Raw genomic sequence first — 22938 nt, 5'->3', positions numbered from 1 at the left:
GAGAAGGGTAACCTTGATCTTACCCAGGCCATCGAGCTAGCGGAGATGCTCGAGACGGCCTCCAAAAGCTTAGTATTATATCTGGAGGACCATGTGGAGACAACGTGGCAGGAGCAGTCGCCAATCCCTCCTCGTCCCTCGGGTTCGAAATGCTGCGTAATGGCGTGCTCACACTCGGGCCAGACGACGGCAGCAGCCCCGGGCGGCCCGCGGTGCTATTTCTGAGGGGGAGCGAAGCATACTCGGCAACGGTGTCCCGCTAAAGCTGTGTTGTGCACCGCATGCGGTAAAAAAGGGCGCTATTCGAAAGTGTGCCGATCTAAACCCAGGAACGGCAGTGCGGCCTGCGACTCTTCAGAGCTCGGGTCTTCGTCGTCGAAGTCATCGAGGGGTTCGTCCACGTGCGAGGCCAGGACGACGCCATTACGGTCGACGGAGTCGGAGGTGTGTGACCACCAGGGGTCGCTGAGTTTGGCGCCCTCACCCACGTGCGACTCATGGGAGCGGCCATGTTGGTCGACACTGACCGCGAACGACCAGCAGGGGTCCTCCTCATCGGTTTCAGCTGCCTGCAGTGGCGCTCATGAACCAACAGTGGCGTCGGTCATCCTGGACCAGGCCAAGCCTCATAGACTTGACAAATCTATGATGAATATCCAGGTAAATGACCACGTGATTTATTGTCTGTTTGACAGCGGGAGCATTGAGAGCTTTATCCACCCAGACACTGTGAAGCGGTGTGGACTCCAGATTCAACCTGCCAAACAGACAATCTCTATGGCATCAAGGTCCCAGTCTGTTGCCGTGCTAGGGAGTTGCGTGGTAACTTTGAAGGTGCAAGGCACAGTTTACGAGCGTTTCAAGCTCCTCGTGTTGCCGTATCTTTGCGCGCCGATACTTCTCAGACTAAACTTCATGGTCCACTTGAGGAGTGTAATCCTACAGTACGGTGGGCCACTCCCTTCACTGGCAGTGGGAAAACAGCAGCAGCCTCTCGACGCTGAAGATCACCACACCCTCCTTGTTCCAGAATCTTGTGCCAGGCTGCAAGCCCATCGCGACTAAAAGTAGGCGTTACAGCGCTGAGGATCGGATCTTCATTCGATCTGAGGTTCAGCGGCTCCTCAAAGAAAGGATCATACAACCCAGCGCTAGTCCATGGAGAGTGCAGGTCGTGGTGGTCAAGAGCGGGAACAAACCCCGGATGGTCATTGACTACAGTCAGACCATTAACCGATATACGCAGCTGGATGCGTATCCTCTCCCGCGCATATCTGATATGGTCAATCAGATTGCGCAGTACCGGGTGTTCTCCACCATAGACCTCAAGTCTGCCTACCACCAACTCCCCATTCGCCCAGAGGACCGACAATACACGGCTTTTGAGGCGGATGGTCGCTTGTATCACTTTCTCAGGGTTCCCTTTGGTGTCACCAATGGGGTCTCAGTCTTCCAGCATGCTATGGACCAAATGGTGGACCAGAACGGGCTGCGGGCTACCTTCCCATACCTGGATAATGTCACCATCTGCGGCCATGACCAGCAGGACCACGACACGAATCTCCTGAACTTCCTACGCACTGCATCTCGCCTGAACTTGACCTACAACAGGGAGAAGTGCGTGTTTCGTACGCGCCGTTTAGCCATCCTAGGATACGTGGTGGAAAATGGGGTCATTGGCCCTGATCCAGACCGTATGCGCCCCCTTTCTGAACTTCCCTTGCCTGCTAGTGCAAAAGCACTGAGAAGATGCTTAGGCTTCTTCTCTTATTATGCGCAGTGGGTTCCCAACTACGCGGACAAAGCCCGTCCGCTCATTAAGTCCACGACTTTTCCCCTAACGTCAGAGGCCCGATTGACCTTCGATAATTTGAAAGCCGACATTGCGAAAGCTACGATGCACGCTGTTGACGAGTCCATCCCCTTTCAGGTGGAGAGCGATGCATCTGATTTCGCCCTGGCCGCCACACTTAACCAGGCGGGCAGGCCCGTCGCATTTTTTTCCCGCACCCTCCAAGGCCCCGAAATTCGGCATTCAGCGGTGGAAAAGGAGGCCCAGGCCATTGTGGAGGCCATCAGGCACTGGCGCCATTACTTGGCGGGAAAACGGTTCACCCTGATCTCGGACCAGCGGTCCGTGGCGTTCATGTTTAACAACACGCAGAGGGGCAAGATCAAGAATGACAAGATCTTGCAGTGGAGAATTGAACTCTCCACCTATAACTATGACATCATGTACCGTCCAGGGAAACTCAATGAGCCCTCGGATGCCCTTTCGCGTGGAACATGCGCCAGTATACAGGAGGACCGTTTGCAGGCCCTCCATAATGACCTATGCCATCCTGGGGTCACTCAGCTCTACCACTTTGTCAAAGCCCGCAACCTGCCTTACTCGGTGGAGGACGTCAGGTCAGTAACAAGAAGCTGTCGGGTTTGCACGGAATGCAAACTGCACTTTTACCGACCTGACCGGGCACATTTAGTCAAGGCCACTCGTCCCTTCGAGAGACTGAGTGTCGATTTTAAGGGCCCCCTTCCCTCAACAGATCGGAATGTGTACTTCCTCAATATCATTGACGAGTACTCTCGGTTCCCTTTTGTTGTTCCCTGCTCTGATACATCCGCTGCCACGGTTATCAAGGCATTCCATGATCTCTTTACCCTGTTCGGGTACCCCGGCTACATCCATAGCGACAGGGGCTCGTCGTTCATGAGCGATGACTTGAGGCAATTCCTGCTCTCATACGGGATTGCTTCTAGTAGGACCACGAGCTACAACCCTAGGGGTAACGGACGGGTGGAACGAGAGAATGCTACAGTCTGGAAGGCTGTCTTACTGGCGTTGAAGTCAAAAGGTCTTCCAGTCTCCCGTTGGCAAGAGGTGCTCCTTGATGCGCTCCATTCTATTCGCTCCCTCCTGTGTACGGCAACCAATGCTACTCCCCACGAGAGGATGTTCTCATTCCCTCGGAAGTCTTCCTCGGGGACCTCATTACCGTCTTGGTTGACGTACTCAGGACCCATCCTCCTGCGGCGACATGTAAGGGCCCGCAAGTCCAACCCGTTGGTTGAACAGGTCCATCTCCTCCACGCCAACCCTCAGTATGCCTATGTGGCATACCCTGATGGGCGAGAGGACACGGTCTCGATCCGAGACCTGGCACCAGCAGGGGACGTAGCAACCCCTGTCGCTCCCATACCCCCTGTTACAAACCCTTTAACTCTTGGTTTCTTCCCCGGACACGGCGCGGGCAGCATCGGGACCATTGCTTAACCATTTTACTCCCATGTACAGCTTGCCTGAGCCCAGAAGATGGTCGCCACTGCAGGGCATGTCAGGATCCCATGGACTACCGTCACCTCAGGGTCAATCGGCCTGTGAGTCTGTGGAAGAACAGCTGGACGCCGCCTTGGGGAGAACGCCACCGCAAGTGCCTACTCCGGCGTCACCGCCGGTATTGAGGAGGTCACAACGACGGTGCGGTCCCCCTGACCGTCTGAACTTATAGACTGCTGACACTTTATTCTGTTTTTGTACCCCGCCGGCCTTTGTTCTCAAAGGAGGGGTGAATGTGGTGAACCATCGTTGGTTCCCACTGGATAGTACTGAGCCAGGATCTGGCCACTACTACAAGGATGTACATATGTTACTGTTGGGTTGTGCTATTGTTGCTGTTGGGGTTAGGGTGGGGTTGTTACACCTTTGTACTGTAGTGTTGTGGTACATCCCAGTCGGGCTCCGCCTCCTGGGAGAGGTATAAAAGTCCCTGCTCTGGCCGGGACCCCTTCAGTCTGGGATAGTGTATATAATTACTGGCTGCTTCATTACAGTAAATAAAAGCCTTTCATTTACCGAGCATCAGGCCTCGTGTTTGAGTAGCGCATCATCACCCAAGGCTGGAATTGAACTCGGGTCCCTGGCGCTGAGAGGCAGCAGTACTAACCACTGTGCCACCATGCCACCCCATTGTTATGATGGGTTCTGGAGCTGCGTGATCCTGGCATCATTGCCGAGCAGGTTATTACTGCTCTGTAAGTGCCACTGGATAGCATTGTCGGTGACACCTTTTGTCACTTTGAGTAGGGTGACGGGGTGGTAATTCACTGGATTAGATTTGTGCCTTTTTCTGGACAGGACATACTTGGGCATTTTTCCACATTGTCAGGTGGATGCCAGTGTTTCAGCTGTGGGATAGGTTTCACAGGCTTGTGGGGCTGGAGGAGGTTTCTGAGAAGGGAGATGGAAGAATTTTTAAAAGTCGGATGAGAATTTTAAAATTGAAGTTTTGACAGACCAGGAGCCAATGCAGGTCAGCGAGCAGACGTGAGATGGGTGAATGGGACTGAGTGAATGTTAGGATATGAGAAACAGAATTACGATGAGCTGAATTTTATCCAGAGTGGAAAACAGAAAGTTAGCCAGGCTTGCATTTTAATAATCAGACCTTGCCCAATAGGTTTGCCTTTCTGTTCAATGGCTGGTGGCTTCAAACCTGAAGAACCACTCACCTGAAGAAGGGGCTTAGAGCTTCGAAAGCTTGTGTGGCTTTTGCTACCAAATAAACCTGTTGGACTTTAACCTGGTGTTGTTAAACTTCTTACTGTGTTTACCCCAGTCCAACGCCGGCATCTCCACATCATGGCTTCAAACCACCAGAGGGCAGAAGTGCATTTTTCATTCAATTGCAGCATGTTCACCCACAAAAAAATGTCAACATTCCAACACGTGGTGAAAGACTCCACCAGTATGTAGGCAACAAGAAAATCTTTGCACCCTGGGTCGTGGTAATGTTTTCTGAAAGGCAACATTGTTGCAAGTTTCCACAATCCCCAGGTTCGGAGGTGAATAGGTTGAACATGGCTGACCAGAATAACAGAAAATCCTTTCTGTATGAAGATAAATTCATACAGAAAAGACAGAAAAACCCAAGGGGACTGAAAATCAGAGTGAACTCTTCCTGTTCAATCGAGGAACAACTCAGTAGATGGGGATGAGGCCAATATAGGTTTGAAAGCGTACACACTGGAAAAGATCTTCTGGTCTATTCAGCTCGTCCCAGTCAATATATGCACTACCCACCCCCCCACTATATGTTCTCCTGGAACAGCTGATGGTATATATTAATGTGGTCAGCTCACTTGTACAGCACATGGTGGGTTACTTAACCAGTTTGTGGAGATGTAATAGTGCTTGCTTACAGTCCATGCTGCACATGGAAGAGAGGGAAAAACCCACTGCTACACATCACGTGACTATTGGTTTACAATGCATAACAGCTGATAAAACAGTAAAGAATTTGGGTCACTTTGAGGAAAATAAATTGGAAAGTCTTTTCCAGCCCGCAAAGGCAAACAGAACGAGTCCATTTTAAAAAAAATTAATTTATTATTGTCACAAATAGGCTTACATTAACACTGCAATGAAGTTGCTGTGAAAATCCCCTAGTCGCCACTCTCCGGCAACTGTTCGGGGACACTGAGGGAGAATTTAGTATGGCCAATGCACCTAACCTGCATGTCTTTCAGACTGTGGGAGGGAACCAGAACACCCGGAGGAAACCCACACAGACACAGGGAGAACGCGCAGACTCCACACAGAGAGTGACCCAAGCCAGGAATCGAACCCAGGTCCCTGCTGCTGTGAGGCAGCAGTGCTAACCACTGTGCTGCCGTGCTGCCCAGATCATTCTGGCCCTGACATTTCTATGCTGTGCCTTTCTTTTATATGAGCTGATCTCAGCCAGAAACAGATCTGGCCCCTCACTCGAAAGAATTCAGTGAAGCAATGTCCACCACACGAGTCGGCATCCTAATCCAAACGTTCATCATTCCCAGGAAAGAGCAACCTCCTGACATTCAACTGGAGTTTTTATTTATTTGTTCATGTGATGTGGGCATCGGTGGCTAATCCAGCCCATTCCTAATTGCCTTCGAGAGCTCCTTTCTGAACCATTGTAGTCCATCAGGTGTAGGTACACCCCCACTGCTGTTAGGGAAGGAGTTCCAGCATTTTAACCCAACTAAAGTGAAGGAACAGCAATATATTTCCAAGTCGAGCTGATGAATGGCTTGGAGGGGAACCTGTGCCTGGTGGTGTTCCCATGCATGCGGCATGGTGGCACAGTGGTTAGCACTGCTGCCTCACAGCGCCAGGGACCCGGGTTCGATTCCTGGCTTTGGTCACTGTCTGTGCGGAGTCTGCACGTCCTCCCCATGTCTGCGTAGGTTCCCTCCGGGTGCTCCGGCTTTCTTCCACAGTCTGAAGATATGTAGGTTAGGTTGATTGGCTATGCTCAATTGCCCCTTAGTGTCAGGGATTAGCAGAGTGAATACGTGGGGTTAAGAGGATAGGGCCTGGTTGGGATTGTTGTCGATGCAGACTCGATGGACTGAATGGCCTCCTTCTGCACTACAGGGATCAGCAGCCCTGATGGTTGGCTTCTGAGTGACAAGGGTTATCCACTGAAGTGATGGCTCATGACACCAGTGAGGGCACCCAGAACAGAGACGATATAATAACAGCCACGGGAGCACCAGTGCCATTGTCGGGCAGACTACCAACTTCTTGAAAATGAGGTTCAGATGTCCTGACAGATCAGGAGGGGCATTACACAGATGTGATCACATGTGTCCCTGATGGTGATGGTATGCCACACCCTCCATAACATTGCTATCCCTTTGAGGATGAGGACAGAGCAGATAGGCTGAGGGCGAGGATGAGGCGTAGTTAACAGTGCTATCAAGTGGCACTTATTAACCAATAATTTTCTCACCAATGCTCAGTTTGGGTTCTGCTAGGGCCATTTGGTTCCTGACCTCATTACAACCTTGGTCCAAACATGGACAAACATGCTGAATGCAAGTGGTGAAGTGACAGTGACCATTAAGACACAGCATTTGGTCAAGTTTGGTACCAAGGAGTTCCAGCAAAACTGAATTCAATGGGAATCAGGGGAAAAACTCTCTACTAGTTGGAGCCAAACCTAGCACAAAGGAAGGTGATTGTTGTTGTTGGAGGTTAATCCTCTCAGACCCAGGATATAGTTGCAGGAGTTCCTCGGGGTTGTACCCTGAATGCAAGCATCTTCAGCTGCTTCATCAATGACTTTCCTCCATCGTAAGGTCAGGAGTGGGGATGCTCATGGATAGTTAGCATCATTCATGACACCTGATACTGAAGCAGTTTGTGTCCATATGCAGCAACACCTGACAACATTTGTGCTTGGGTTGATTGTGACAAGTAGCAGTCATGTCACTTAAGTGCCAGGCAACAACCATCTCCAACACGAGAGAATTGAACCTTGAAACTCAACAGCATTATAATTGTTCAAATTCCCCACTGTCAATATCTGAACCAACCATATAAAAACTGTGGCTAGCAGAGCAGGTCAGAGGCTGTGAATTCTGCAGTCACTTCCTGACTCTCAAAAGTCTAGCAACCATCCATTATGCACAAATGAACAGTGTGTTGTAATATTCTCCACTTTTCGGGATGAGTGTGGTCCTTGAGAAGACCAGGATAAAGCAGCTCATTTGAATGGCACCCCATCCACTATCTTAACCGTTCACTCCCTCCACCACTGATACACTATAGCAGCAGGATATACTATCTATAAGATGCACTACCGTAATTGGCCAAACCTCCTTTGGCACCACCTTCCAAACTCATGACCTCTACCACCTCAAAGGATAAGGGGAGCAGACACATGGGAATAGTATCAACTACAAGTTCTCCTCCAAGCCACTCACCATCCTGACTTGGAAATACATTGCTGCTCCTTCACTGTCGCTGGGTCTAAATCCTGGAACTTCCTCCCTAACAGCACTATGGGTGTATCTGCACCAGATGGGCTGCAGCAGTTCAAGAAGGCAGCTCACAACCACCATCTCAAATGGGCAGCAAATGCTGGTCTTGACAGCGATGCCCACATCCCCTGTGAGAATAAAGAAAGATAAAGATCTGCACGTGATGGCATGATTTCTATTTTCTATGCAATAAAAATCAAGTATTTTTCAGCATTTTTAAATTCCTACAAGTTTGGTTTTGAAAAATCCCATTGCAATATCCAGATTTTGGGTTATGCCCCAGTATTTAATTTTTAAAAGAAAAATTGACAATTTGCTGACAAACTGTAAGTAAACATTTTTAATAAGTGAATGTGAAGTATCTTTCCTTCTATAATAGGTTCTGCTGGATGTTTTATGCTACTGCTTAGAGTGGTTCCTTGTTTAGTAGGACCACTCAAACAGATTCACTTCTGATGATGAGGAGCTCATACTAGACTGAATGAGCAGTTAGCAGCTGTCATTAATTCGCAAGACATCCGGATCACATGCTCTGAATGCACACCGCAAAAGTTCAAAGATTTTTTTGTTGCCTAACCACGTGAACAGAGGTTGTCATGATGTTCACATCTGCTTCATTCTCTGCTCTCACACCATGCATTCATCACTAGCTCACAATGTACGCAGACTAGCATCCATTTTTTAAGCTTCCTCTGAGACTTATACAAGAGTGGCCCTAACTACATTTTCCATCCAAACTGTTCAGCTCCTCCATCTCAGGAGATGGCCAATATGTATCCAACTTCAGCGTGGTTACATAATGCACAAAACCAGTGAAGCAGCAATCCGTACACTCAGTGAATTGACAGACTAATTCAGTGTTACGCAGTGAATTCACGTTGGGAGGCATGATCCATGTCGGAGTAGAACTTGTAATGATATTGTGCTGAGGGTATTTAAGGAGGTAGGATTCAAATTAAAGCAAAAAGCTTAAAGGTAATAATCGCCGGGTTGTGACCTCAGCCACCTGCCAATTGGCATCGGATCAAGCAGATCTCAGGATTAAACATCTAACTCAAAGGGCCCTATTTTACCATTGGCTTGCGCCCGTTTTCGGGTGTGAAAAAATGGTAAAGTCGGGTGAGAGGCCATTATCGCGATCCGCACCCACATCTGCGCAGATTGTCACTTTACCGAAACCCGGGAATGGCGGCGATTCGATTCGCGCCCAAAACGGGCGATTTAAATGCATTTGAATCATAGAATAGAATCCCTACAGTGCAGAAGGAGGCCATTCGGCCCATCGAGTCTGCACCGACCACAATCCCACCCAGGCCCTATCCCCACATATTTACCCGCTAATCCCTCTAACCTACGCATCTCAGGACTCTAAGGGGCAATTTTTAACCTGGCCAATCAACCTAACCCGCACATCTTTAGACTGTGGGAGGAAACCAGAGCACCCGGAGGAAACCCACGCAGACACGAGGAGAATGTGCAAACTCCACACAGACAGTGACGCGAGCCAGGAATCGAACCCGGGACCCTGGAGCTGTGAAGCAGCAGTGCTAACCACTGTGCTACCGTGCCGCCCCATGCATTTAATTTGAATTAATGAACTGCCCGCTCAACTTTATCAGCATTTCCCCCTTTACCACCGCGTTTGCCAATCCGGAACCGCACCGCAATGGACCTGCTAAATAAAAGTCTGAAACGGATGCTCCAGCTTCTGAAGAGCTCGTTCAGTGTTTCCAACGGCTCTCTGACTCAGATCAGTGGGGGAGGGGGGGGGGAGAAGAGGGAGGTGGGTCAGATCATTCTCTGGTTGGGGGCGGGGGGGGGGAGGAGGAGGGGAGTGAGGCCAGTTCGTTGTCTGGTTGGGGGGTGGGGAGGAGGAGGCGGGTCAGATGTATCTCGGGGGGGGGGGGGGGGAGCGAGAAGGCCGACCGTTGTCTGGTGGTGCGGGGGGGAAGGGCCGACCATTGTCTGGTGGTGGTGGGGGAGGTTGGGCTGACCGTTGTCTGGTGGGGATGGAGGAGGAGACGGGTCAGATATTCCTCTGGAGAGGAGGGGGAGTGAGGCCAGACCATCAGACCATTCTCTGAGGGGGGGAGGGGGAAAGAGGGAAGCCAGTTCATTGCCCGGGGGGGGGTGGGGGGGGTGGGGGGGGAGTGAGGCCAGATCGTTGTTTGGGGGGGGGGAGGAGGGAGGCGGGTAAGATGTATCTCGGGGGGGGTGGGGGGGCGGAGGGGAGACCCATCCACTCACTGGTGGGGGAGGGTGATGGATCTCTGGTGGGGAGGGGGGCAGATGGATCTCTGGTGGTAGGGGGGCAGATGGATCTCTGGTGGTGGGGGGGACAGATGAAGTTCTGGTGGGGGGGGGCAGATGGATTTCTGGTGGGGGCAGGGGGGTCCGCTGCCACTCTGCGGGCGATCGGTGGGGATAGTGGGGGGGGTGGATATGTGATATGTAAGTGATATGTGTGGCTGGTGGAGGGGGTGGATAAGGGGGACAGCGATGTCTGTGGGTAGTGGGGGGGATAGACATGGGGAACAGTGATGTGTGTGGGTAGTGGGGGGCTGGATAAGGGGGACAGTGATGTGTGTGGGTAGTGGGGGGGTTGATAAGGGGGACAATGATGTGTGTGGGGGCTATCGCTACGGCTTTTCACTCCCAGGCCGCTTTCTCCGCTTTCTGCGGCCTGGGAGCGATCTGACACGGGCGCGCTTTTTCAAATTTTTTTCAAACTGTGCATGCGCAGTTCAGAGCTCCGATTGTTTCGGCCGCGCTAAGCCCCGCCCACAGCACGAATGGGACTGGAGATGGCTGAGAGCATATGGGGGCACCTGAAAGCAGATTTCTCAGTCGGATCTGCATTACGCCCAGATTCGGCACTTAGAAAATGGTAAAATCAGGCCCAAAGAGTGGAGTTGTAAGAGGGGGTTCAATTATGGGGCACTGACCCTGATACTGGGGAAAGAGGGAGCTGGCACACTTAAATCAGGCTGTATTATTGTGATCAGTTGAGACAGGAGCCGGTTTGTTGCAAACAAACATGAACTTTATTGGGATGTTCACAGGTTCGTCGCCATTTTACTACCTGCAGCGCAGCATGAATGCCACCCACCAGTTACTTGATAGGAGGGAGGGGCAACCATTCCCATTGCCACAATTAGTAATAAGGTTGTTGAACTAGCGGTACTAATAGAGATAAATGGTTGATATATACTCACCATTACAGATATATGGTTACAAGGTGACAATGTTGGGAAATAAACATTCCAGAGTTCACAACATTTCAAGACAAACAGAATAGCAAGTGAGGAGCTTTAATTGTAAAGGATGACATAATGACAGCAGTGAGAAAGGATCCTGACTTGTAGAACAGGAAGGAGAATTAGTATGGGTGGAAGTTAGAAAAAAAGTGATCAGGAAACACTGGTGGAAATAGTTTATATACTGCCTAATTGCAGTTACACCATTGGACAGAACATAAAGCATGAAATAGTTGGAGCTTGAAACAAATGCAATGTAATAAACGGGGGGGGGGGGGGTCAAGGAGGGGTCTAAGCTTCATTTAGATTGGACAAATCGCATTGGCAAAGGTTGTTTTGAAGACATATTTGTAGAATGCTTTTATGACAATATGTTGTGCAACCAACTGGAGTAAAGCTATTTTAGAGCCAATATTGTGCAAGTTTAATTAGTAATCTCATGCAACAAAATGCTATGAAAAAAAAAGGAATCATAAAACAATTTAATTAAGCAACACCCTCCGGTTCCAAACAAGAATCTTTAATTTAATCCAATTCAATTACATATGGCACAGTGGTTAGCAATGCTGCCTCACAGCGCCAGGGACCCGGGTTTGATTCCCAGCTTGGGTCACTGTATGTGTGAAGTCTGCATGTTCTCCCGTGTCTGTGTGGGTTTCCTCCGGGTGCTCCATTTTCCTTCCGCAGTGTGAAAGTTATGCTGGTAAGGTGCACTGGTCATGCTAAATCCTCCCTCAATGTACCCAAACAGGTGTGGGAGTGTGGCGACGAGAGATTTTCACAGTAACTTCATTGCAGTGTTAATGTAAGCCTACTAGTGACACTAATAATTAAACTTAAAACTTAAATTTACATAGGTATGAGGGTAGAGTTGGATAAGGCTGATTAGATAAATGACTAAATGAACATACTCAAGGGGCCGAATGGCCAACTCCTGTTCCAATTATATAACATCCAATAGAAAAGGAAATTCAGTTACCAATGTAGCATTCGCAGTGTTCTCTCATTTCAAAAGGAGCTAGCTTTTGTCACAGGTAGCAGTAGCCCTTAACCAGCACAGTGGCCGGAATTCTCTAGGCATTCACGCTGGTGGGATCTTCTGGTCATGTCGACAGCACACCTCCGCCACGGATTTCCAAGCAGCAAGGAGTACATTCAACGGGAAATCTATTGAGAATGGTGGGAACCAGAAGATCCTGCTGCTGGCCAATGGCAGGCTACCTTTGTGAAACACAGTGGATTGTGCAGAAAATCCTACCCAGTGTGTGTCATCCGGCTAAATCAACCACCTTGAGCCACATAGTCAAGCTCAATCCTGCCATAATCCTCAACACACAGCCTTGCCAATTAAATTCAGCTTAATGAATTCATGTAAACTAAATGGTGTTATCAGCGAAGTTGTGGAACTCAAAATATGCACATTTTCTTAAACTTAAAAATTTGCTGGAAAACATGAAATGAAAATAAATACAAGAGAAAAATGGGATGACAGAGCAGAAACATGTAAATGCATTAATCTTTGAATGCAATTAGATTTTTATATATGTTTACTTGGTCATCCCATGATTAGAGTGGAGCTAACTTTTTAAGTATTCACAGTGGTGTAATGATATTGTTGCTGGACTAGTAATCAGGAGACTCAGGATGATACACTGAGAACCCAGGTTTGAATCCCACCGTGGCTAATGGTGAAATCTGGAATTAAAAGCAGTGTGGTTGACTCTAAATGCCCTCAGGGATGGGCAATAAATGCTGGCCCAGCCAGCGATGCCCACATCCCATGAACAAATAAATTTTTTTTTTTTTAAAGTTTCGAATATATTTTATTCAATTTCATTTCTCTGTTAGTCCACTGGGTGGTGACTGAATACCATTGTTAGCAAGTGGTTAGTCACATGATGTTGAGATGCCATTTTATGTCAGGCAGCGGAGGCTATTTTTGAGGGGGTGGAAACTAAAAGAGACCTTGGGAACTTTAGCAATTGTGTTTTCAAAAAGTGGACATGATGCCAGAAATACAAGAAGCTAACACCATGCCTGCTAAAGGCACGCCCCCAATGGAAGTGACTAGTCATACACCTTTAACCCTCAGAGTTGGGTCAGCTCAGGGGCCTGTATTTGTTAGTTTAACAAATGCACCAGAGTTGATTTCAAGCACATTTTTTTACAGAAGCGTTCCCTTCCTCCTCCCCTGAAATATTTCACCAGACCTTTAAACTGGCAGAATGGGCAAAATGCCTAATGTCTGGCGTTCACAGAGAAATTGCTTGCAATGAACTGGAACACAGTCAAAATGAAAATGATAAATTCAACACAGTGTGTCCTTGGGAAGCCATATTTGCATAAATTTATTAGTCCAAGACATGTACTGTAGATACAAACATAATTAAATACAAGAAACAATTTCTAAACATCAATCACCTTGGTAAAGTTGTCCTTACATCTTTTTAAATCACAGGCATTTTTTTTGGAAGAAAATGGTAATTAAAAATAGTCAGCTATTCAAACCTCATTAACTACAGAAGATTTTAGTGTTTTTGTTTGGAATCTGAACTGAACCAATGTGAGCAACACACCCAGTACATCCTGGAACACTGGGTCAACACACCTCCCATTTAACTCCGAGTTCTTGGCTGCATCATGCTGTCTGTAAGCTGCATGTACGATGAAACACTCCAATGCATCAGTAGAAATTAAGTAAAGCATTAGATATTTGAAAGCCTTCATCAGTTGGCATGTCAATTAAATACTGGATAAAGGGACAAAGGAGATGCGCTGCTCAGTTATTATTGAGCCACAATAATTAGATAAAATGATGGACAGATGGCAGCTATTTGAGGTCTCGTGGCCAAAGTTATTGTGAATTTACCCTGTTTCTTTCAATTCAGTTCCTTCTCCCAATTTAGAATGAGAGGGTAACTGCATTTAGTTCCCACTAGACAGCAAATTCTCCATGAGACATGGTTGCTTTCTGTACTACTGTGGACTGTAATCTTCATTGATCTCCGATGGCTTTGATTTTAAAATGTGACCTATTTGGAAGTATTTTTCAATCAAGTACTAATAAGACCCAGGTCCCTTTGTCTAAGTGGGTTTATAATCCATCTCACTCATTTTTATAATAAATCCCCCACCTTTAGATCTTGGGAAAGTTCTGAGGAGAAAATGGGACTGTATGGTCAGGGCGCTATTTTAGCAAGGCTTTCCCTCACCAAATCCCACAAGAGACCACGTTCTGTTGGAGGAGGGGGTTCTCTCATGTCCCTGCTTTCCTTTTAATCTGATGAAAGGAATACGTTCATCATTGCGTCAAAGTACTGTTCTTCCATTCTCTGACAAGCTCATCATTTACAATGGAAGATATGCCTGTGAGAGGAAAAGGGGCATGTTATTCATCTAAGAACAGCATCCCAGCTGTACGGGGGTGTGGGGGGTGAGTTACTTCTTTTTAAAAAAAAACAGGGTTTCTCGTAGATGTTTATAAGTGAAGCTGGCTACAGGTTTGACTATACAGCTTGTACTCAAACAAACATGAAGTATCGGAAGCATTTGTTTGAGGGCTCCCTAGTCATATCATTGCTAAATATTCCACTAACACATTGCTGGTTGGAGGAAATAATCCAGGAGCATTGAAAAAAAACCAATATGCTGCTTTTGTACTGTTTTAAGGCTGGATAAAATATATTCATTAAAATAAGTCCTTGCTAAGGAGAGGGTCATGGTAGTACTAACACACAGATGTAATACCTCATGGTTAGTCTCTAAGTAGGGTGGTGTTGAGAGGTAGTATGTGCGTGTTTGTGTGTGCGCATACACACACATACAGGCAAGCAGCAAAATAAAGAGTGTGAAAGCACTTTAGGTCTCTGAAGTAATGCAATGTATGACTTGACGAGCCAATTCCTAGAAAATTCAGCATCATGCACAAGGTTTAACATGAATACACATCACGACTATTGTTCTTTAAAAGGATGCATTGATTACAGAGTGTTTGACGCTATAGCCAAGAAATTATGAAGAAAAAATTACAACTTTTTTCAGGGCGCGCTGCGAATTTGACAGATCAGCCCATGAATCAATCAGATTTATTTTCACAATTCTGTCCCCCACCTTCTCTCGAGGGGGGAGGGGAGGGGAAGGAGGAGGCGATTGCCTTCAAAAGAAAATTGTCTGGGAAGCGTCATCTCTGAAGAGGAATTGAGAGGGTTGCTTAACGGCATGACAACCTGAAGTGACTAAACGTTGGAGCTGATGCAATTTAGAAGCGAAGCCAATTTGTCCAGAAACAGAGGGAAAAGAAAGATTTACCTGACACGTTTTTCAGAGGGACAGTTTCACCATATGAATACTTGTGTTTGAATTACAGGACTTCAAAGGGCATGGTCAAATTTGATACGAAGTCAGAGCCAAAATTTCAATGAAGAGTGAGAACTGTGTAAACCATCAGTTCTTTCCTCAAATTAGTCACGACACTTAAGCAGAAGGTTCACAAACGTAGGATTATGGGGATAGGGCCTGGGTGGTATTGTGGTCGGTGCAGACTCGATGGGCCGAATTTCTACCTTCTGCACTGTAGGGATTCTATGAATCACAGGTAATACATGAGGTTTAAATCAGAAGTGGACCTGATGCCTATTCTGAGGGGCAATGCAGAAATTTAAATAAGGTGAGTTATTTCCTTTGGGATGGACAGCGGGGGCGGTGAGAGGGGATGGGGAAATGTTGTGAAAACAAATTAATAGAAAAATCTGTAATCTTTGCATCCCTACTATCAACTTGTAAACTGTGACAGCTTAAGGCTAAATAAATGAAAACAAGACATTCTTAAAGCGATGGCAAAGTAGCATTTCTCATCAATAAGGCTTGAGGCACTGTTTATATTCAATCCAAAGTAACCATTTATTTTGTTTTCTTTTGTAGGACAAACACAATTATCTTTTTTTGCTTTTCTTTGCAATACGTCATCAATACAGCACAATTTCTTTCTTCTCTCCCCCTCTTTCTCTCTCTCTCCTTTCCCACTGCAAGCTTCAACTGAGCGAGGTGATGTTTGAGCGGCCACCAGGAGGCGCGACGATGCGATGACCACTGCGACGAGGACCGTCGTCCACCTGAGCCCCTGTGAAGTGAAAGGAAGGGAATGGGCATGAAGCAGAGCAGCCCTCGCAGGATACCAAAAATCCCCATCCCCCCCACCCGTTCTCCCCTCCCCCTCACCTAATATTCCCCCCCCCCCCCCCACCGACCCTCTCCCCATACACTCAACAAACACCAGCTTTTTTTTGGTCCTTGATAAGGTCAGTCCGGTTTGTGTCAAATCAGTGACTCATCTTACTCAATCCAATGAAATCCCCATGTGACTTGCTAAACTGTAGACAGCACACACAGGATTTGTCCCAATATTGCAGCAGTAATTCAGTCAGTCTACACTAATTAGCATGAGTGCCATTGGCCTTGACATCTTAACACAGCAAAGGTGTCTTCAGGTGATATCTCTGTTCTCCACTTTCTGAATCCCCCTCACCTTTGGCATCCGCCTACAGTTAACAAGGATAATTTTTTTTTCACCCTCCATCTTGGTTACCCCCATCCCTCCCCTGCCTCGTTCATCGTTCCGCCGTTAGCCACTAAATTAGGTAGCCAAGCAAACAACTGATGCTGATAAACTAAATGGAAAGCAGGCCGCTTATTGACTGGGAGACAGGTGGAAACTCGGTAACCTGTCATGTGAACTCCTCAGTTTGGAGCATGATAGAAAGAATCGGAGGCAGATTGTACTCTCCCTAACTTCTCCAACGTCATTTGTTTGCTGACCTCAATCATAAATTCACCTTTCCTGTATCCACTGCGCACTCTCAACTACATAAAGCGTCAGCGTTCACTTCCCAGCTTAGGCTAGCCAATATGGGTATTTATCAACATACGAAATAGGAGCAGACATTGGCCATTCAGTCCCTCGGGTCTGCTCCACCATTCAGTAAGATCATGGCTGATCTGTTTGTGTTTGTGTTTCCAAATACACATTGCCATCTACCCTACACCCCTCCCCCTAACCTATGATTCACTTGCCTAACAAGAATCTATCTACCTCCACCTTAAAAATATTCAATGACTCTGCCTCTACCGCCTTCTGAGGCAGTGAGTTCCAAAGTCACAAAATCCTCAGAAAAAATTCTCATCTCAAAGAGCAACGCCTGATCTTGAAACAGTTCCCCCTAGTTCTGAACTTGCCCACAAGAGGAAACATCCTTTCCCCATTCACCTTGTCAAGACTGCTCAGGATCTTGTATTCGTCAATCACATCACCCCTCACTCTTCTAAACTCCAGTGGAAACTAACCCAGCCTTTCAAACCTATCCTCTTAAGACAACCTGCTCATTCCAAGTACCAATCTAGTAAATCTCTTCTGAACCACCTCCAAAGCATTTACATCCTTCCTTAAATACGGAGACCGAAGATGTGGTCTCATCAATGCCCTGTATAACTGAAGTATAACATCCTTACTTTTATGTTCAATTTTGACACATATGGGTTGACAAGATCGACTGGATAAACACAGGGGGCACTGAGGTGGTGCAGTGGAGCCAGAGGGGTATTAAATTACCAGAGGGGTAATTTAAATCTCTCTCTTCGCATAGGTACCATGAGCTGATGCGGTTCCAAAACCAGTTACTGCCTTAGCTTAAGGCTGTCGACCTATTGACCAGATTGGAGGAATGGCTGTTGTGGGAAGTGTACCATTGGAGGTTTGGGATAGAAGGGGTCCTAATGCCCAGAAAGGGATCTCAAATGAGATTGAAGGGGTTAGAAAACAGAGTACAAGAGAACATCACACAACCTTATGGTCTGTCCTGGAATTGACCCGAGAATGTTTGACCATAACACTGGGCGGGGGCAAGGTGTTTCGCTCCCCATTCAACTCTTCACCTTCATCAGAACCAAGATCCATATATATATTTTTTTAAAACCACAAAAGGAAAGTAGCAACTAAGAGTTAGGGAAGCTGAGCACTCACCCATCAACATCATGCATCATTACAGGGAAGCTTTGTGCCTCGCAGGAAGGTTTAAAGTGATTAAAAAAGCAAAGATCCCAGAAACAGTAAATGTATTCGCTCAAGGCACAGACAACAGATCAACTGTTTGGCTTTCCTTCAGGGCCAATATCAAAATAATCTTCAAACCATATTAAAAAAAAACTGTCTGCAATTCCAAGCTAACACTTTCTGCATTACTTCACACTCCACCAGTTTAGAAGTAAAGACAACAGAGTTGGAGAGTGGGGGAATGTGGAATGTTCGCTTAGGCCTGTGTCCAATCTATTTCAGTAGATTAAATCCAGTCAGTTGTATTCACAAAAAAAAAATCTCCCTTTGCCTCGAGGGCACAAGTAATTTTGATTTTTAAACTTGATTGTTCCATACCTGCATTTGGTTTTGTAAAACCATCAGTAGTTCTTCCTATTGAAATGAACGGAAATGTTTAATTGACAACGGCAATTGGCCAATTTTCTGAAGGGCTCTAATAACAGCTTCAAATCATCACCTTTGGTGATATTGTTTTTTCATCAAATAATTGCTTCACAGAGTACTCTCTGGTATTTTGAATAATTTTAATGAAAATTTCATTCTCACTAAAAACAGACATAAACATCAACAACATTAATAAGGCACCTTGAATGTAGTAAAATTGCTTCACATGGGCAAAGGTCAAACAACACCACTGGTCTGGTGGAATGCCCCCTCTGTGAGTGTGGACTTCAGTCGATCAATCAGCTGTGTGAAAGCCCCAGGGCAACACAATCCTTACTTGTGATTGGATGGGGATGATCATGGTGCCAACTCTGCACTGCCGCAACATCAAATGACCCAGACCCAAAAGAAGGCAAGGCCGTCGTGGGGGTAGGAGGTAATGGGGGTCTAGATTGGGGTCGGGATTCCTTGAGCAGCAGCAGGTTTTCCAGAGCCCGGGGGAACATTTCTGCTCCTCACCAGCCCCATGAAAATATATGTAGCAAGTACCCGCAGACTCCTTCCATCTATATATAAATATATCTCTGGTGGGACTCCAACTCACAAGTTTAAAGGGATCAGCATTTTGAGTCAGGCATCTGCTGTGGCCACCCGCAGGTAATCCCGGTGGAGGTTTGCTATGGTGAAAGCAATGAATGAAACGGTGCAGTAGGCCATTCCTCTGCTAGCAACATGACAACATGTTCAGCACAACATTGTGGGCCAAAGGGCCTGTTCCTGTGCTGTACTGTTCTAAGTTCTATTTAACTACTGATCACACCCCTGCCCTCCTCCACCCGTTTTCACTAGACTGCTGACCTCGTGATCTTCCCTTGTAACACTAAATGTAAAGTATGGCATTGGTTATTCGATTAGTTTGATTAATCTTTCTGTCATCCAAATATCGCAGTGTTATTTTTTGCAGATGTGCAGAAGCTTGAAGCATGATTAAAATGGTCAAAACGGAGCAGCCAGCAGTAAAGTATTGAAACCAACTGACTGAGGTCACTTCAATGACTAACACCACATATTGTAATAGGCATTCCTTAGAAACTTCTCAGAAGCTAGCATCTCCAAAAGCCAGTCCTTGAACTTTATACTTGAGCGGTATTCTCTTCTGATTCAGTACTTTCTACTCAGTCCTGCAGTAAAGTAAAACACTGATCTAAAAGGAAAGTGAAGGCCTAACTGATGAAGAAGCCTCAGTATTGTGAACGCGATGGGAGAGACTAGTTGGTGGGGGGTGGGCGGTGGGAAATCAGCCAGAAACAATGCTCTTGATTTTCATCCCGTGCTGGCAGGTATGGACATCAACTGAGAGAAGAATGTAGCCCTGCGCTTCCAAGGACTTACTGATCCAAAGATGTGCGGGTTATCTGAATTGGCCATGCTAAATTGCCCTTCGTGTCAGGGGAACTAGCTAGGGTAAATGCATTGGATTATGGGGATAGGGCCTGGATGGGATTGTGGTCAGTGCAGATGGGCCGAATGGCCTCCTTCTGCACGTAGGATTCTATGATCCCTTCTGGACCCTCACCCTGACATGAAGACCAGGGGTGAGGTACCAGACAGCTACAAAGTGCGCATGTCAGCATACTCCATTATGTTTTGGACAGTGGTAAGAAAATAGGCAAGAATTTCGAAGGGGAGAAAGTTAAAAGAAATTCACGGTAAAACAGCACATTTAAATTTCATTTCTAAATCAAGTAAAGAATACTCACCAAAGCCTGGTGTAGCTCAATCCTTCGAATCAAACACTCCTTCATAAACCATGGGGAATGATCCAAAGCTAGCATAGCTTGACTGGACAAATTTTCTGGTTACCTGTCCTTTTAAGATCTCTTGTCCCTCAAATCTGCACCCTGTACAATGCCCTCAAAGGCTCTCTTGTTCCCTTCAACTAGCCATGGCCTCAATTCAGCACTTTTGCCAAACATAACAGAGAAAGCACCTTCCCTTTGAAGAGCTGATATCCATCGACTTAAGAGCACATTTCCCAATCAAAACAAGGCTCAATCTCTTCCCACTCACACATATGTCTTCTTGAATTGCCTTTCAAGCACAATGAAGAGCCAGATGGAAGCTGGTGGGAAGGCTGGTACGTTCAGAAATTTATCTGGAATATGAGTACAACCTTCCCACACAGTAACCTTTCTTCATCTTTCTCCTTATAAGCTATCACTCATAAGATGGAAGTTCCGAAGGTGAAATAAATTCACGGTGGAATGTTGCTAATTTACATGTTGTTCCGATAAAAATACAATTAATGTCTACTCTCTGTCTAAATATCCTTGTGTTGAGCACCACTCAACAGAGCAGGGTTGAGGATTGGTAAGGCTCTATCAATTCTACTCCATCCAGCCCTGGGCAAGTCTGCTACCCATCCCCCCCACCCACATTCCAGTATTTCTCCTGACTGTGGATGAGCAGGCCCATTTTCATTTTGACTGCATTCCTCAATGACGTGACTGAGGTTTTAAACTCCCCATGGAGTTGTAAACTCCCCATTACCGTCTTGGATCCCCCCTCCCTCCCCACACCATCTGAGGGAATGAGAGAGAGAGCAAGCTGAACTTCCTGAGCGATGGTTCAGGAATGTGGCTGGGCAGCAGATATTTAACTGCATAGAATCTTACAGCATAGAGACAGGCTATTCAGCTGATGGTGCTGACATCTGCTATTCAAAAACTTTGTCCAATTAGTTCCAGTCCCCTGCTCTGTTCCCCATAGTCCTACAAATTTCTCATTTTCAATTATATATCCAAATCTCTTTTGAAAGTTACAACTCTATCGGTCTCCACTAGCTTTCATCCACAGCATTCCTGACCATAGTAACTCGTTGGATTAATACATTTCACCTCATCATCCCCAGCGGTTTATTTCGCTAAGTACCTTAAACCTCTGTCTTCTTGTTACTGACCAACCAATCAGTGAAAATATTCTCCCCAGAAATTCTATAAAAATCTCTCAGAAAATGTAAAAACCTCGATTACATCTCCACATAATCCTCTTTTCTATAAGGGGGATGATTCTGGCTTCTCTAGTCTCTCCATAAAACTGGACCCCCTCATCCTGATACCAATATAGTAAATCTCTACTGAAACCTCTCCAAGGCCTTGATCCTTTTTAAAATGGGATTCCCAGAACTGGTGACAATAGCCTAGCCATTTACACAGAAACTTATAAAGGGTTACCATTACTTCCTTGCTTTTGCATTCTATGCCTAAGAAAGCCTTTTTCCTAAAAAAGCTTTGCAAACGTTTCTTGCCATCCTTCAAAGTACAAGTTAATCCCACAAGTCTTTCTGTTCCTGCACCCCCTTTAAGTGTACAATTACCTCTCCTCATTTCTGATTCCAAAATGCATCACTTAGCACTTCTCTTCAGCATCTTCAAGGCTTTACATTCTTTCTAAAGTGTGATACTCAGAGGGGCACAATAATCTAGCCAAGCTCAAAGCAATGATTTATAAAAGTATGCCATAAACATGCTGGTACGCCACCCAACTGACAAGAACCCAGTGTTTTCTTAAAGTGACAAGGATCCCATCATGTTGTCCTGCTGGCTATTGTTGTCTTTGAATAGCACACCATGGTACATGGAAGATTCAAATTGGATTATCTGGAGTTAGAAATGGGCCTCTTGATGCTGAGCTCTTACCTGAAAGACTGAAGCCGGATTGGTGTAGATTTCGAACTGGTTGAGGCTGTTTGGAAGGGGATGTCTTGGCTGATGCTGATGGAGTTCCTGCTTTGGGGGTTCCTAGGTCGTACACTGGGCCATCGTACATTCCCCTAGGTACACCACGCACTTGTGCCAACTAGGAAAGATAAAGGTATACATTAGATGTAGATTGCATCTATACAGGGCCAACGGTCAGGCCTGGCCATGATGACGCCAAGAAAGAACTTTCCCTGTCTCTCAATGATTGAATTTCTCATAGTCTATCTCTTAACGTACTTCCTTCTATCACTTGGCCATCAAACACTCAATTCTTTCACTAAGGCAGTGGCAAGGCAGCTCATCCCCAGATCTTTGCCGGCTATGCGGCTGCTAGATGGTACATTGTCAGAGCAACTCGCCCTGTTTCTCCAGAATGGCCACCACACGAGGCGGATTAACCGAGGTGGAAAAGATCTTGCCAGAGCCAGATCCATTTCAGTGCAATGTGTGGCCAAACTGTAGATAAGAAAGCACGGAATAAGAGAAAAAAACAACATTCAACCAGTGAAGCCTAGCAAATATACACAAAATGCACAAAGAATTCCCACACATCCTTTCCACAGCTGACAATTCCCTCAGGAATAATAGCATTCCATGGATTACTTCTAATAATCTTGAATTCCTTTCCGAACCATTTATTCCT

At 46.4% G+C, this 22938-nt stretch overlaps 1 protein-coding gene across 4 annotated transcripts in view; it reads right to left on the bottom strand.

Annotated features, from left to right (window-relative positions):
- Positions 1-13385: 13385 nt before the first annotated feature.
- The window catches only part of LOC144505234 (dihydropyrimidinase-related protein 3-like), a 212400-nt gene continuing 202847 nt past the window's right edge, over positions 13386-22938 (bottom strand). For 2 of the 4 annotated variants that reach the window (XM_078231248.1, XM_078231250.1), the window contains exons 13-14: positions 22233-22392; positions 13390-16182 (exon numbers count right to left, since the gene is read on the bottom strand). In XM_078231248.1, coding sequence (XP_078087374.1) covers positions 16094-16182; positions 22233-22392 — 249 coding nt within the window. In that variant the 3' untranslated portion in view covers positions 13390-16093. Of the gene's footprint in view, positions 16183-18486; positions 18523-22232; positions 22393-22938 lie in introns of all 4 variants that reach the window. The other 2 variants (XM_078231249.1, XM_078231247.1) reach the window with 2 other exon arrangements.

Source organism: Mustelus asterias, chromosome 16, assembly GCF_964213995.1.
Source record: "Mustelus asterias chromosome 16, sMusAst1.hap1.1, whole genome shotgun sequence".
In the NCBI taxonomy this organism is placed as follows: domain Eukaryota; kingdom Metazoa; phylum Chordata; class Chondrichthyes; order Carcharhiniformes; family Triakidae; genus Mustelus; species Mustelus asterias.
This window is presented reverse-complemented; position numbering and strand designations above follow the sequence as displayed.